The 15,918-nt window shown below is 40.4% G+C and overlaps 1 protein-coding gene across 4 annotated transcripts in view; it reads left to right on the forward strand.

Moving 5' to 3' along the window:
- The window catches only part of MLLT3 (MLLT3, super elongation complex subunit), a 275,900-nt gene that overhangs the window by 136,949 nt on the left and 123,033 nt on the right, over positions 1-15,918 (forward strand). For all 4 annotated transcript variants that reach the window (XM_006034586.3, XM_006034587.3, XM_006034588.3 and 1 more), the window contains 2 exons: positions 4,419-4,501; positions 8,268-8,411. In XM_006034586.3, the coding sequence (XP_006034648.1) occupies positions 4,419-4,501; positions 8,268-8,411 (227 nt within the window). The remainder of the gene's footprint in view (positions 1-4,418; positions 4,502-8,267; positions 8,412-15,918) is intronic.

The following is a 15,918-nucleotide window of genomic DNA, read 5'->3' on the forward strand; positions in this document are numbered from 1 at the left end:
GGCTTGCGCCCGGCGAGGACGGGCCCGGGAGCCGGCCCGCACATATGTGTTATGTGGAATACCGCCTCTGCGCATTTTCAAGTAAGAGGCTGAGAGCGAAGCTTAAAAGCCCCCTGTGACCCTCCTTCCACCCCCATACTCTATCATGCCTAAATGCTGTCCTTCAAAATCTTTCTTATGGAGCAGCTCTGCTAAGGGACATTTTAAAACTATATTTCTCTTTTTTCCTGCCAATCTCTCTTTCAAATAAAGATTGGGGGGAAGGAGGAAATAACAGAATAAATGCAACAAATGTAAAATACTATAGTTTATTCCTGATGATTTCCATGCCATCCCTTCTCCTATCCATCACCCCTAAACCAGATTGTGAGGCTGCACAGCTAGAGAGGAAGGGAAGCAGCATTGCATAGAACCTTCCTTATCCTTGCATGCCCTTCACAGGCTGTTGGCAAAGAACAGCATGGGGCTAGCTATGCCAGTCACCCCACAGGAAAAGGGACTGTGGCTCTATCCTGTTGTACAGCAAGCAGCAGAGTTTGCCTAGTAATACATGAGAAAGCACCTGCTTCACTTCCCTTTAGGTTGTAGTAGTTTCATAGTGTTTAGGGTCGGAAGGGACCTAAACAAAGTATCAGGTCTGACCCCCTGTCCTGGGCAGGAATGAGTGCCGGGGTCATAACACCCCAGCCAAATATCTATCCAGCCTCCTCTTAAAGACCCCCAAGGTAGGAGAGAGCACCACCTCCCTTGGGAGTCCATTCCAGCCCTAACTGTAAAGTAGTATCTCCTGATGTCCAGCCTGAACCTTTTCTCTAACAATTTGTGGTTGTTATTCCTAGTAACCCCTGGTGGTTCCTGAGGGAACAGAGCCTCACCCAATTTCCACTGGTCCCCCCTGGTGAGTTTGTAAACAGCCACCAGATCCCCTCTCCTCCTTTTGTGGAGGCTGAATAGATTCGGGCCCTTTAGCTTCTCTTCATAGGGCCTGACCTGCTGCCCCTTGACCATATGAGTGGCCCTCCTCTGTACCCTCTCAATGCTAGTCACATCCCTCTTGAAGTGTGGTGTGCAGAACTGGACACAGTACTCCAACTGTGGCTGACCAATGCTGCGTAGAGGTGAAGGATCACCTCCCTGGACCTGCTTGTAATGCATCTGTAGATGCACGACAAGGTGCGATTAGCCTTACTGACCACTTCCTCGCATTGGCGGCTCATGTTCATCCTGGAGTCAACAGTGAATCCAAGATCCCTTTCTGCCACTGTGTTGACAAGAAGGTTGTTCCTCAGCCTATAGGTGTGTTGCTGGTTCCTTCTCCCTAGATGCAGTACCCTGCATTTGGCTGCGTTGAATTTCATCCTATTCTCATCCGCCCACCTCTGTAACCTGTCTAGCTCAAGCTGGATTCTGTCCCTCCCCTCCAGCGCACCCACCTCGCCCCACATCTTGGTGTCATCAGTGAATTTGGGCAGCGTGCATTCCACACCCACATCCAGATTGCTCATAAAGATGTTGAACAGTACAGGCCCCAGGACCAAGCCCTGGGGGACTCCACTGCCCACATCTCTCCAGGTCGAAAATGACCCATCCACCACCACTCTCTGGGTGCGACCATCTAGCCAATTTGCCACTCATCTAACTGTGTAGTAGCAACTACACTTATCCTGGAAGCCAGATCTTTCTGACAGGTTCTGTACCAGGAACACCCATTAGCATCTTAGAGCATTTTTACATATGTTTTGGGACGTGGCACCGGGCACTTTAATTAGTGAGCTGCGCTAATTAAAAGTGCCCGTGCTATACGTGTATCAGCATCCTGCACATCCCCGCCCTGGTGCAGGGCGCTTTGAACTAAAGCTCATAGAATGTGTTTTATTTCAGAGTGTCCCACCACCATTTTTTTAGTGCAGAGACATGTGGGATGCTGATACATGTGATGCAGAAGGCTGCTGGAGTGTGTCAGTTTCTGTGCTCTAGCAGAGTTGATTAATTGAGTCTGCTCTGACATGCTGGATTTTTTGAATAGGTTCTGCCCTCATCTGTAGGAGCCCTTAAATGCCAGTTATGGGTTTCCCTCACTTTATGCTGTACATGCGTTCCTGGAAAACGGCGCATAACTTGAATTCACGTAAAGGGAACCCACTTTACAGTCTAACAAATAGGGATACGTTCTGAGACCTCGAGGTCTCGACTGCCCAGACCCATTTCTACCACTTTTACCAGACAATTTTGGTACAAACAAACAGCACAAGTACACACAAGCACAGGACACTATCATAATGGGGATGGCAACTACAGAAACGTGTTGCAGACAATGAGTTAGGAGCACAGGTCCACACGAAGACTATCTTTTGGTGCATGTCACTTCCACAATGCACTGCACAAAGCTGCTGACTGCAGGCTTCCACCACACTGATCACATAAGAGTGAATTTATCTTGCATATAACAAATTTTTGGTATAAAAAATGTCATCTCATAAGAGCTAATTTGCACATACAGAACCCGCATAAAGTAAGAGAAACCTGTATTGCTCTGGCTGTCCAGACCAGTGTTTCTCAACCCATGGGTCGTGACTCAAAAGTGGGTCACAAAGTTATATGAAAGGGTTGCAAACAAACTTTAAAAATGGATTTTCCTTTAAGGGAGAAAAAAGTAGGAAACTATGGCTTTTCCTTTGTAGGCTGGCAGAGTTCCAGTATGCAAGGGGCTGCTTGGGGCACCCATGCCCAACATACCCACCCCCCTACCTCACACGGGGGACTGGGAGTGGGGGGCAGTGGGTCAAGACTGGCCATCAATGTTTACAAATGGGTCCTGATATGAAAAAGGTTGAGCACCACATGTCTAGACAACATATTTGTGGTAGGCAGCTTGTCTCCTGCTGGTCTGTAAACTTCATTTCACACTTATTGGTTGTTACTACTATACAGAGAACCTGCAGTAATAACATAGTACTTGAAGGCATATAAAATCATTCATTTTACACAAAGTACCTTTTTTGCAATGCAACCTTTCTGGCACTCCTAAAGAGCTCTTACAGTATAGTAGCTATTAATATACCTTAGGAATTGACTGACAGACTGAACCTAAGCATTTGGTAACAATGATCATTGATATAACTAGACCCTAATCATTTCAGAGAAGTCGAATCTTCACAGAGGAGCTGCATCAGCTGTGCCAGTCATCCACAGAGAATCTGGCAGTCTTACATGGTATAATTAAGATGATAGAAATCACCCAGGAAATTAGTTGGCACAAACACCGATGTAACATTTTAAAGCATCTGACTTTCTGCTGGAGATGCTGGGTTTCCTGAGCCTGAACTGCCTTTACATGATCTCTTTTTTTTCTAATGTGTCCTGAATTCTGCAATCAGTGAACAAAATAAAAAAGATAGAAAAAAAGAAGCCTCTGTCCTGCGTTTTAACTGTTTTTGTTTTGTTTTTTTTAAATGTTGGCATTGTATTCTGACTTGAATTGGGAGCCATATTGACAACTTAAGGGAAAATGTTATTTAGGGATTTTTGTTTTAATATTAATCTCTGTCCTATTTGTAGGAGTCTGTATCTTACTGGACAGTAGTATATGGCTCTAATACTGAAAATACAATTCACCTTGCTGACAGCAGCAAATTGCAATATGCTAGGATGCTTGGTTTATCAGTGTGTAGTCATCATTGTTGACTTGTCATGTCTCCAGTCCACCCTTTCTATATGGTCTGATCCCAATATTTTGTGCAGGCCACTGCTTCTGGTGTTGGTATTTGCAAATCTTGTGGGGTGCATTATGGTGCTACCAAGCATCTCAGGAGATTATCCATGGTTTGCTACTCCTGACAAACACATTGGTCAGTTGCGTAGAGGCCCCATGGTTTCATAAGAGAGTTGCATCTTCAGAGCAGCACTCAATCTGAGTATGTAGTAGATGATGATTTAGTTTGGGAAATATGCTGTGTTTACGGTGCAAGTCTGTCTCCTCTATAAGTGCATCCCATTAATGCTTTGTATTTTTTACCTTTCCTGGATGGAGTTCTGCAAATTTTCCACTCGTATATCAGGCCCTAGATTATGGTGTCTCGTGTGCCCACCGTATTTTAATCAATTGGCTTCTGTACCTACTCTTCTTCCTCTCTGGAGTCTAGAGGGGAGGAATAGGGAACATTGTTACCCACACTGGATCTATATGCATAATAAATGAGCTTAAGGTATGCATTGGAGGCAAGCCTTGGTTGTATGGAAGTGAATGTCAAAACTCTCATTGACCTCAATAGGACCAGGATGTGCTCCTAAATATGAACAGTAACAGCATCAAATTAGTTAACAGTATTATCCCACAAGTTATTTGCTGGCTGTTCTTGCTGTCTTCTTTTAGATGCAAATTACTTTTGTTGTTAAGCAGATACTTTTTCTTTTTTCAGTGTGCAAAGATCCACCTTATAAAGTTGAAGAATCTGGGTATGCTGGTTTCATTTTGCCAATTGAAGTTTACTTCAAAAATAAGGTATGTACTCTGACCTTTTTTCAGCTGTCTACAAAAATTAATATAGTAGGCAATTTTTAATACTCACATTTCAATTCACAACTCATAATCCTGGCAAATACAATCTTAAAATATAGTTGGGCTCAATGACTGCACTATATTTTTTTTAACTTGCATAGTAACTTGTGAAGATTGCCATATGACATTAGAATTTAATGGTAAAATATCCAGTTTATCCAGAAATATTACAAACCCCGTTGTCAGAAACTGGTAGGGTTTTCAACCCATATTTTGGGAAGTTCTTAAAGTGGTGGTTGGACTTAAATAAAGGAAGTTGATTTTGATACTGTTGATTTTTGTGATGAGCCCATTGTTCTATTTAATATTGCCAATTTCCTATAATTGGTTCACTTGTTGGCCTTTCAAAGGGAACCTTTTTGTACTACATCTCAGTTTGAAAGGACGTTCTGTTAGAGTATGTGTGAATATTGATTCTTTTTAACTCAACATTACCAGCTTCTCAGCTTCCATTTAAAAATAGACCTTATGCAATTCTTCTAAGTAGTGGTACTGTGAAATTTCACATTTTAAACATAAATAACTCCTGTGCTTATTCCAGGACCCTGTGACAGTAAATATTGAGATTTTAGTATACGTGAGATGGACTGTATGTCTAAACTTTTCAGATAAAAAAGAATCAGAAATATTCCAAGTTTGCACAGTTTCTTGGATTTTAATATACAGTGTTTTAAGGCTGATAGTATTTCAAGTTTTGTACCTACCAGCTCCTGCTGTTACTTTTCACTACTGTTTTTGTTTAATTATCTGCTAGTACTAAAATATAATTTAAAGCCATTATTTGAAATGAATAGGTACTTTATCAGAACTTTTAAATAAGATTGTTGGAGAATGGAAATAGATCTGCAGAGTCAAATTATTTGCTGAAAACCTGCTCATTTTAAAACGTGGCATAGATAAGTGCACTTACATGAGTTTTTGTATGCCTTTAAGTGAGCACTTTGATGTTACTATTCCTTCCATGGACAGTTCTGTCAAGGTGCAAGGTATGTTTATTCTGCTCATCCTAGTTTAGGAACTGCTCAGGTACCACCTTGGTTGTAGGTTTTGACTCCTAATTCTGAAATGTTCCCTGTATCAATCTGTGGAGTGTAGGGCTCATTTTATTTCATCTGCTGGCAAAGAAAGAAATGAAAACTGCTTCAATGGGTAACTGGCTTTTTTGGGTACTTTTTTTTCAGCTTTGTCTTCTTTAGGAAAGCAGCATGTTTCATTCCAAGAAATCTGACTGCATTATAGAAAAAGAAACCCATTTTCTGGGTCTTTAACCTCCCTCCTGTTCAGAGTTCATCCCAAAACTGGGGAGACAGTCAGAAGAGAGATTCATTGAAGCACCTCTACAGAGGCTTCCTGCCCGACATTTCTTTTTTTGTTTTCCACCCAGACTTTTGGCTGCCTTAGCTGAATGCGGAGGCCTCAAGAGATCTCCAGCAGGAGTTGTCGCATGTACTGAAATCAAGAAGGCTCCAATGATTACAGCTCACGTCACTCTCAAACAGCATTTGGAATTAGGAAGCTGCAAACATCCCTCAGCCCTATCTTGGTGCCATGGAATGCAACAAGCAGCAGTCAGACTGTGAGTTGGCCAGTTCTTCACATTGATGCATCAGTGGAGCCCTTCTGGGGTTGATAGCATGCTAAAGAAAAACAGGGACAAAAATAGAGCCATCATTCTTCAGTAAAAATGCAGCTTTCTCCTGCTTCAGCTACTCTTCCTCCCCCAAGCTGCTTCACAGTGACTCCAATGCAGAAAAAAGAGGGGATAGATTGGAGGAGGAAGAGGAGACAGATGGTCATCACTTATTCAAGGTAGACAAATTTTCCATTTCTGATTTGGAAAGTATCCTAATATCTAGAACAAGGAAGGGGGTGCAGGAAGCCATCAGCTTTACATCTTGGACTCGAAGAATTACAGTATTCTTGTTCCTGAGCCTAAAAGACATTGGTAGAAAATCCAATAGGTTCTTCCCTCTGGAAAATATTCCAAGCTTTAAGGAATCTCAGGAATGCAGAAAAACTCATCATGTGTTCTGCAGCAACAGGGTGCAGATAGTAACAATTGAGATGTGCTTGTTAATACCTGAAAAACAGGTTTTTAAATCCAAGGATTCCCTACATTGAAAATTCAATTTTTAAAATTTTTACATACTCCATAGGGGAGCCTGATGAACTGCAATATGCGCTCACTGTCAGGGCTGCTATTAAACAATAGCCATGGCTTTTAGAGATGCTTCTTGTAGTAGTGCTTCTCTACTTTGAAGTGACTGGTCATCTAACTTTCAGCAGAACTCTTTGAAGACTCCAGTTTGTAAATTCTTAAAACTTCATCTTTATAGCATACCCATCAGTATTAACTGATGGCCCATGGGACCATTACAGCTCTCTGTCCAAGTAGAAGTTCACTTCATTTTACCCAAGAAAATGGGTATTAGCTTCTCTAAAAATAACCCTAATATCTTCATCCATGATATATTTCAAAGTGGTCTATCAAGCAACTGGTGCATCTAAAAGGAACTGCTCTCCTCTGACTTCAAAAACAAGCTACTGCAGGATTCTTATCCCAGCCCCTATTCATGGGCCGCTCCTTCAAGTTCAGAGATAGGACAGCTTTGAGGACTTGACCTGACTTTATTTGAAATCTTTGCTTTGGCTTTGACTATAATTAAGATTTCCAAGCTTCCTGCTGGCCATATCCTTGGAATCCTGGGTCAAAAGTAAACATTTTGTGATCTTTTTACAAGTGCAAATGATACGTTTGTCACTGAATACGGCACACCTACAGCTCCCTTCTCTGAGGAGGTTTTGTTCAAAAAGATGTGTTTGATATACACTGAAATTTTACCTATTTTTACCTTGGAGAGCTTAAAGACAATTTATAAATCAAACTTCTTATTTGTTTTTATTTGTACCTTGTCTTAGAAGAGTTCCATTGTTTGATAGCTTGTGTTCTACATTGCATAGGGAAGGAAAGGGGTTGTACAGAGTAAGGCATGCCTAAGCCTGCCTTATCACAAAGCTTATTCTGCTATAGCAGTTACAGCATTTGGGATTTCTAAGGGAGAAATAAGCTGGAACACTGTAAACCTATCACCTAACATTTACTCAGTTACTTTTTCTGGTGTTACAAACTGGAGTCTGATCAGTGACTTTTTTTGGTGGAGAGCTCTCCAAGTGATAGAGCAGTGATGATCCTTTCCAGGGTGTATCTGTCTCCTTTTTTTGTTCTTCATATTGGTACAGGGAACATTGCAAAGTTTTATATAAAATTACTACCTATTTAGTTTCACTCCTCAATACAGGGAAAATGAATTGCATTCAAGTTGGGTTCAAGATACCTTTTTTTTCTGGTTGAATGTTGCAATATAGTTGGATAGACTGGATCTAGTATGTTGAAATGTCATTAATAATGATTAAAAAAATGAGCAGAGGCCACAGACAGACATTCTTATATGGTATGCTTTAACAGTTCCATTCCTTTTTTTACCACTTGTGAAGAAGAGTCACCCCTCAGGTTTCTACGTAGGAACTTACATTTTCAATGAACTGAAATGACCTCAGTTTCACTAATTTTTATGTTAACCAACAGTAAAAAAATTTTTACTCTCATTTTAGCTGACACCTTTTTTAAATTAACTCTTTACGTAGCCTTTGTATTCAAGGTCATTGCTTGTGGTGGTAGAATTTATCTGGCTGTTTTTTTAACCTTTAGGAAGAACCTAAGAAAGTCCGCTTTGACTATGACTTATTCCTGCACCTTGAAGGCCATCCACCTGTAAATCACCTCCGCTGTGAAAAGCTCACATTCAACAACCCAACAGAGGAATTCCGAAGAAAGCTACTGAAGGCTGGAGGGGTGAGTCCCACACCCATGTGGAGAGCCACCAAATTAAAGAACTTGCTGCTTATTGCTGGTGCATTATGAGTATAATAAAAGTTGTTTTGAGAATAAAATTGAGTGTCCGAGTGATTAGCTTGATGTGTATTGTCTGAGGGGAAACAGGTAAGCAAACTTTTTTTTTCCCCTTAAAGGTGAATTATATTGTCCCAAAGTACAGTGTTAGCTAAAGGTGCCTTTGCCTTTTTAAGGTCACGGGAATTCAGGTGTATTTCTAAAAAGGCAATAAGGAACTGAAACCTTATAAATGAAACATTGTTTTATAGGGGCCCCTGGAGTAGAAATGCAGGATGCAGTGTGGCAAGATCAAGTAACAGTTAAATTTTGGTGTTGAAAACGGAAGTCATGAGTATAGCACATGAAAAATTAAATGGATTACATTTATAAATTGCATGACTTTTAGTCATTCTTATATAGGAGAACAGATAAAAGTAGACTTTGAAGTAGTCTTCAACTGTGCACACTGGGAACCAGAAGACAACTGCTGGAAGTGTAAGGTGTGCCAGCGTACATTTTCTACATTAGTAGGATGGATGCAAGTAGGAAGTCAGTGTGTGGGGAGGGTCACTTTATATTATATTATATTACTACATGCTTCTAAATGAGAAGTAAATGACTTGGTGTTAAGTGGTTGTGTTAAGCCTCGTTTGTGCTTTCACTTTGATTAAAAATAATAAAAGGGTTTTTTTGGCTGGTAGAGAGGATTGTTTTTAAGTTCAACTAACAGGTTTTGTACAAGTAAATATAGTAAATAAAAAACATGGGCCAAAGGGGGAGGAATGGTTAAATGCCTTCAACTATTCCGCCCCTTTTGGCCCATGCTTTTTATTTACTATATTGTGAAGAAGCAGCAATTTAAGGTCCTAAATTGAAGTTTAAGAGGAGGCCTAGTTTTGTATTAGGCAAAATCTTGTTTTAATGATATTCTCTAAAAAAAGAAAGAAAAAGAAACGCACGTAAATGGAATATGTGGTTGGGAAAAGGGAGGTAGACATGTTTCTGGGCAACAGAATAAAATTGTTGCTGCTGTTGTCTTACGTAGGGATAGAAAAATAAGCTGTTCTTAACTTGCATTTGCTAGGTAGAGTGTAACCATGGATTACTTGCTGATTTAAAGTGTTTAGAAATAAACTAAAATTATAATCTGAAACATTTGAAAAGTTACTGCTTTTGCATGCTTTAATTTATTGTACGCTAGTCAGGGCTTCTCTAGAAAAAGTAGCATGGACACCTGTTATACATGGTTTGTTTAAAAATAATCAGGTTGGGTTGACTATTTTGTGACCATCTCATTTCTCAATTTCATCTGTATATTTATATCTTTATAAAGGAAAGAACTGTTGGCAATCTGCTGCTGTGAATATATTAGTGTGACTTAAAAATTATTTTGCATCATTCCCTGTTGCCTTTTGGAAAAGACCAACCAGTCACTGACTTTTCTCGCTCTTGTGCCAAATAACTAGTAATCTGAAGCTGCCAGTCTTGCATATTTTCCCCATGAAAATTCTATCTGCTAATAATCAGTCTAGTCCAGGGTTCAGCTGGCTGGCGAGCCAGATCCATCCTGTGGAGTCATTGAATCTGGTCCAAGGAGCTAGAGGTTTTGGTGGTGTCTTGGCAATGGGGGGCTTTGGCAGCATTGCAACTGTGGGAGGCTTTGTCTGTACCAGGGCTGCGCAATGAGGAGCCTGCCTATGCCATACCAGGGGGTGGGGAGAATTGGCGGCAGGAAAGGGCAGTAGTGGTGGTCAGGTTGGAACAGTGGCTTGCCTCAGTTTGTTCCAGTCTACAGTCGAAAATGCTGTCAACTGTTTGTCTAGTCAATTTGGGACCTAAGACATAATAAAGACTAGTTCATTCATTAGCTTAAAAACATATGCATGAATAACTGAAGGTCGATATAGCTTCAGCATTAGTAAGCCCATTTTGCCCATTTTAATATATATTTTTCCATGCTTTTTGACTAAGGGGCACTCTCTTTTTCCTGGCTAGCATGGATGATAGAAGGGACAGTTGAAAGAACTCTTGAGGCAGCTATTATACTTCAGAGCAAGATGAGCATTGCAGGGGAATTAACTGAGAAGTACTTGCACATAGAAGGGAAATGCATGTAGTGAATTTCCCTTATATAAAGGACCAAGCAATGGATAATCCTGTCTGCACTTCTGTAGCCAAGTGCAACAATCTCAAAAGATCTAAATCAGAGGTTTAGTGGTAAATTCCTCCAGTTGCAGCATCTAAGACACAATCACATTAATCTCCCTTAAGATCTTGAGATGAGTAGTGCTACTTAAATATAAAATACTGTGTTTTCTTTTCAGAAGAAAAAGATTGGTTCTATAACCAGTGCTCCAAAATTGAGGACTTTGATTTTCTTTTTTAATAGTTTTTATGGAGAACTTTTGGGCATTTTTACACATGCAAGCACCGCAGTGCCAGGCACTTTGCAAAGTGTCCAGTGCTGTGATGCATGCAGTTGTATAAGCAGTGAATGTGCATCATTGCTGCGAAAATGATGGTGGCACTCTTTTGAACTAATGCACATAAAAGGTGTTTCAGTTCAAAAGTGCACTGCCGCCATTTTCTGCATGCTAGCATGCATTTTGACACTTATACAACTGCATGTGGCACAGCACAGTTCGCATCAACTCGCGTGCACAGCAGACTCAATTAATTGAGTCTGCTCTGGAGCGGTGGATCTTTGGCACGTTGCGGGACAAAAAGGGATGTGTATAAATGCCCAGAATGTCTCCAGAACTCACATCCTGCATTTCTCTTTATCTTTACTTGCTCAGATAAGTAGGTACATTTGCCTGAATATTGCCTTGTTCTTTTGTGCTGCACTGATTCCGTACTGTGCCTATCCCAGGATGTCTTCCTAAATGATAAACACAACTCCACATGCTCCTCTTCTATCAGATCCTGAAGGAACTTAGTCTGTCTTCCTAAAGGGATGAAAGGTAGTCTTTGTGTAAACATGCTTTGGAAATAAATGGGGACTTTCTTCCCACACAGGAGGAAAAAAGGTACAGTAGAGAACCAATTCGAATGCCTGTTGGAATATACTGGAGTTCACCCAATAGGGCCACTGTGGAATAAGGTCTTTGAAACAATATAGACTTTTATTTTGGATATCTGTGTTCACCGCAGAATTCTTTTAGATTCCTATTTGGGAACTGTCTGTAGCCATACACTTCTCTACACACACAAATTGTGTTGAGTGCTTCAGATCTGCACTAGGTTACCTGGCTGTGGATATTGACAAGAACACAGCTTCTGCATTCATTCATGACATCCTTTTTATTGATGTCAAATTATTTAAGTACAGATAGTCCTCCACTGTTTTTCTGTGACTCATCACTATTCATTCAGAAAGACATGCATGTTCTGTAATTCACTGGGAAACCCAGAGTGGCTCAGCTTGCTCAGCAGAAAGAACTATGGAATATGCCCTCAAGTGTCCTAGTGACGGGCAGGTAAGTGCACCAGTGAGAAGACAGTAACTTGCTTATGGCTTTGCAGGGTGGCTGTGTGCACCTGCAGTTGGCTGAACTTTGTGCTCAGATTCATATACCAGTTATACAGACTAACTTTGCAGTAAGTAAGAATATACCCTAATATTGTTTTTTGATATCAACAGAAGTGAAGCACTACGTATCCTTAAACCTCATTAGCAACAGGGTCTAAAGATTCAGATCCATAACATCACATTTCCTTTCCAATTAAGAAGCATGCTTTTTCTCCTCACAAGAAGGAGCAGGAGTTGATTTTGCTTTGGATCTGATATTTTTCTAAACAGGAAAGTTGATAAGAAAATTTGCTCCAAATAGTTTTACAAAGCAATGTTTAATTTATAAAGTCCTTCCTGAGAGCTTGGCTTCTGTAGACATAGATTTTCTGTGTGGAAGCCCCATCAAAATGATTTAGCTTGGCTCCACAGCTTCTTTCTGCCAACACTGAATTTAATCTCTGGATTTTAGAATCTCTTGGTGGGGAAGAAGAAAGAGAAGGATTTCCAGGAACAGAAATAACTGCATGTTCAGATACAGATTTGTATCACTAGTGAAGTCCCGTCTGTTTATCTTGTGACACTGAAGTAGAATTTGTTTCAGAACAGGAAGTTTGCTATGGAAAAGAGAACACCTGGTGCTGGTAACTATGGCATACAGGCCAGTTCTGGTCTGCAGATATAGGACTTTGGTATCAGGGAGCCTTCAGCAGAGGGAGTTCTCTCTGTGCTTCCACAGGAAGAAGTATGGTGGGGGGAGGGGGCATGGGTTCTAGTAGCTGCCTGCTCATTTGCCTCTCACCCAAACTGGGTCATTCCAGGCCACAACCTGAGAAGGTCTCTGACAGCTGATGTATGCCATGAACTGGATTACTAGGCCAGATCCCAAAGGAGGGAAAATTATTACAAATTCCTTTATCTATGAATGAAAGCTCTTGAATGAGGACATCTTTTTCTGATATAAAGCAAGCAGTTGTTGCAGAATAATGTGTAGATTGTTTTTGTTCTGGACAGTGTCCAGGGTATGGGCATGATGTGGCTCACTTTGCATACTTTATATAGGAGGTAAAAATGGCTCACTTGGTTCCATTGCACTGTTTACAGTTTAAAAAAATAAGTCAGATCCTTTCTGCTTCTTGTTCATAGAGAACAGCTAATTCTGAAGATTGTACATGGCAGCGTAGTAACAGTTAAATTGAATTTTTGCCTTTGGAAAGCCCAATCTTCCTAAAGTGCCATCCATTTCAATATATTATTAAAAACAACTGTCTTGTGAGCCTTGCAGGAAAAGACAGTGAAAATATTTTTCGTTCATGTTGAGACAGAAATGTAATATGGCCCCGTCTGCCAAAGGTGCAGAAAAAAAATGTTTGTGCAGTGTAGTTGTGTAACTAATACTCCTGACTTTTTGCAAAGGTGCTCCAGATCCATCAGTACTCTCTTAACCACTTTACACAGACAACATTTTACTTTTTTCCTTTCATAAAAGGAAGTTTTTAAAATAACCTTTGTGAGCAGCTATGAAAATGTATGAGAACTGTACAGTTTATAACACTGTGGGGAGTTGCTACTAATATGTATGATTCTTAATGATCAGTTTTTGAAGTTTTGGATCTAGAGAATGCAAGGAATAGTCAGTTTTAATTCCTGAAGCAGTGAATTTTTATTTACAGTTGTTTTCTTTTGCCTGTATTTTTTTCTGATATAAATTTAAAAGTGACAGTAACTTCTATGTTCCTGGGCAGGCAGCTGGTCTAATAATGCCTGCAGGGAAAAAAATTTAAAAGGGCCATTGTGAGGTGGTACACTTAAGTAATGACAATAAACTGGTTGCAAATTGTGATAAAATAGTCCTTTGTTCTCCTTAACTGTCCATGTTAAGAATTGGCATTTGCTAAGGGACATCACATGATACTACTATTGGAGATTCCCTATATTTTGAATTAGTAATAGTTGATAAATATCTCTGATGGTTTATGCTGTATAGTGTGTGTTGTGTGTGTGTGTGTGTATAAGAATTGCAAGACATGTAATTTACCATAATGAAGACAAAGCTATTACCTCCTTTCACACCCCCCAGCTGCAGTTCCTATGCATCAGTTGAGAAAACTGGACTCTGTTCAGGACTATCCTTAGGTATATGGATGCTCTAGGCAAAGGATTATCTTTTAATCTTTGCTCTCCATGATTGGTTAATTGAATTTGGTTAAACTGTGGTTTCACATTTATTTCTATCTTCTAACACACAACTGAAAGAATTCTGATTAGGTTATATTTCTTTTTGTTTTAATGAATAGAAATGACAGCTGTTGGAGGCAATTTTTGTTGGTTTTAGTTGATACTGCCTACTTCAGTATGTTGAACCCTAATATACATTTTAATAGTTGGATAAGGAAAAAAAAATCTTGTTGGTCTTTGCTTAAGACTTTAAAAATCAGTGAGCATCTGATGCAGGTTTTAATAGCTTTAGAGTCTTCCAGCGCTGACTAGCAGTTGTGGGGCAGAGCTTGCAAGTGTCAAGTGAAGGACTTATTTTCTTAATGCCAATACAGTCCTTGGATGACCAGCAGCAAATGCAGAACTTGCACATCAAAGGCCACATGCCAAATGAGGAACTTGCCCCAGCCCTTCAATGTCAGGACATGTAAATGAGAGAACCCATTCTAGGCTAAATGTAGGTGGTTGTTGCTATCAGGAGTTTGGGGTGTTATCCAGGGCTGCTATGAATGGATAGTTAACCAATTTGGTGTTGGTAAGTCAACTCTTTTTGATGATAGAGGTTAACCAAGTAGTTATTACTGTGCGGTATCTAAATGTAGTTAGGAGTGAGAATATCTCTAGAATAAGTGAGAATTTTGAGTGCTGGAACCATTAATGGTACATGTTAAAATGATGGTGCAGAAAAGGTACTGCTCACTTTCACAGGCCTTGGTCAATAATAAGGTAGGTTCTTGAACAACACTATAGAGTGTGCTGACAGGATGCAAGATACCAATGTATTATGGAGCATCTTCAAATGTGGACAAGCAAGGGCTTTATTTCTTTTCAGTAACAGAGATATCAAGGGGATGTCTGTGCCCACTGCTGAAATTGGTGGCAGCTACTTAAAATACTGTATGACAACAGAAGAAGCAGGCTATCCTTCACTAACTACTAACCTGGTTTAGTTGGGGATTACCTTGCCTTGAGCAGGAGGTTGGACTAGATAACCTCATAAGGTCCCTTCTAGCCCTACTTTTCTATGATCCTATGAACCAACTGAAAAAGCCACACTGGTATAGGTCCAGGTGTCCGCAGGAAGTTTAGTTGGATTTGTAAACTGGTGATGGACTTGGACTGTGAATTTGGTTAAGTCAACCAGATTGCTGGCTCACACACTTGGTGGTATGGTGGTCAGCACTAGCACTCATCTGTAAGCACGTCCAGCACAATGAAGGCAGGAGGGTGAGGAATTATTCTTACTCAAAGCAGTGATGACCACCTGGTCAAATTCATCTTCCCTCTCTTAAAGATGAGCATTATATTTGCCCTTTTCCAGTCATACAGGACCTCACCCAACTTCCATGAGTCCTCAAAAAGGATAGCTACTGGCTCTGACATTACCTCGGCCAACTCCTCAGTACCACAGGGTATATCCCATCCAGCCTTGCTGACTTGAAAGCATCTAGCTTCTTTAAGTAATTGACTGATTGTGGCTGATTGCAGTGTGAACAAGGAGGTGCCTAAGCAGAAAGGCTAGGCTTGCCAGATCACAGTGTCGTGGAAACACACGCAGCATACTTTTGGGTCAGGTCAGCAGAAGCTTTTATTCAAAAGAAACTACAGCTGTAGGGGGGACTCCAAAGTGACATGGATTTCCCAAGCACTTGGAAGGGGTTCCCCCACAAGAGCAAAATCAGGAGGCTTATATACTTTTTAACAGTCGCTTACAACTCACGTGATCATATAGTGAAATTA

The sequence above is a fragment of the Alligator sinensis genome, unplaced genomic scaffold (assembly GCF_000455745.1).
Source record: "Alligator sinensis unplaced genomic scaffold, ASM45574v1 scaffold120_1, whole genome shotgun sequence".
NCBI lineage: Eukaryota > Metazoa > Chordata > Crocodylia > Alligatoridae > Alligator > Alligator sinensis.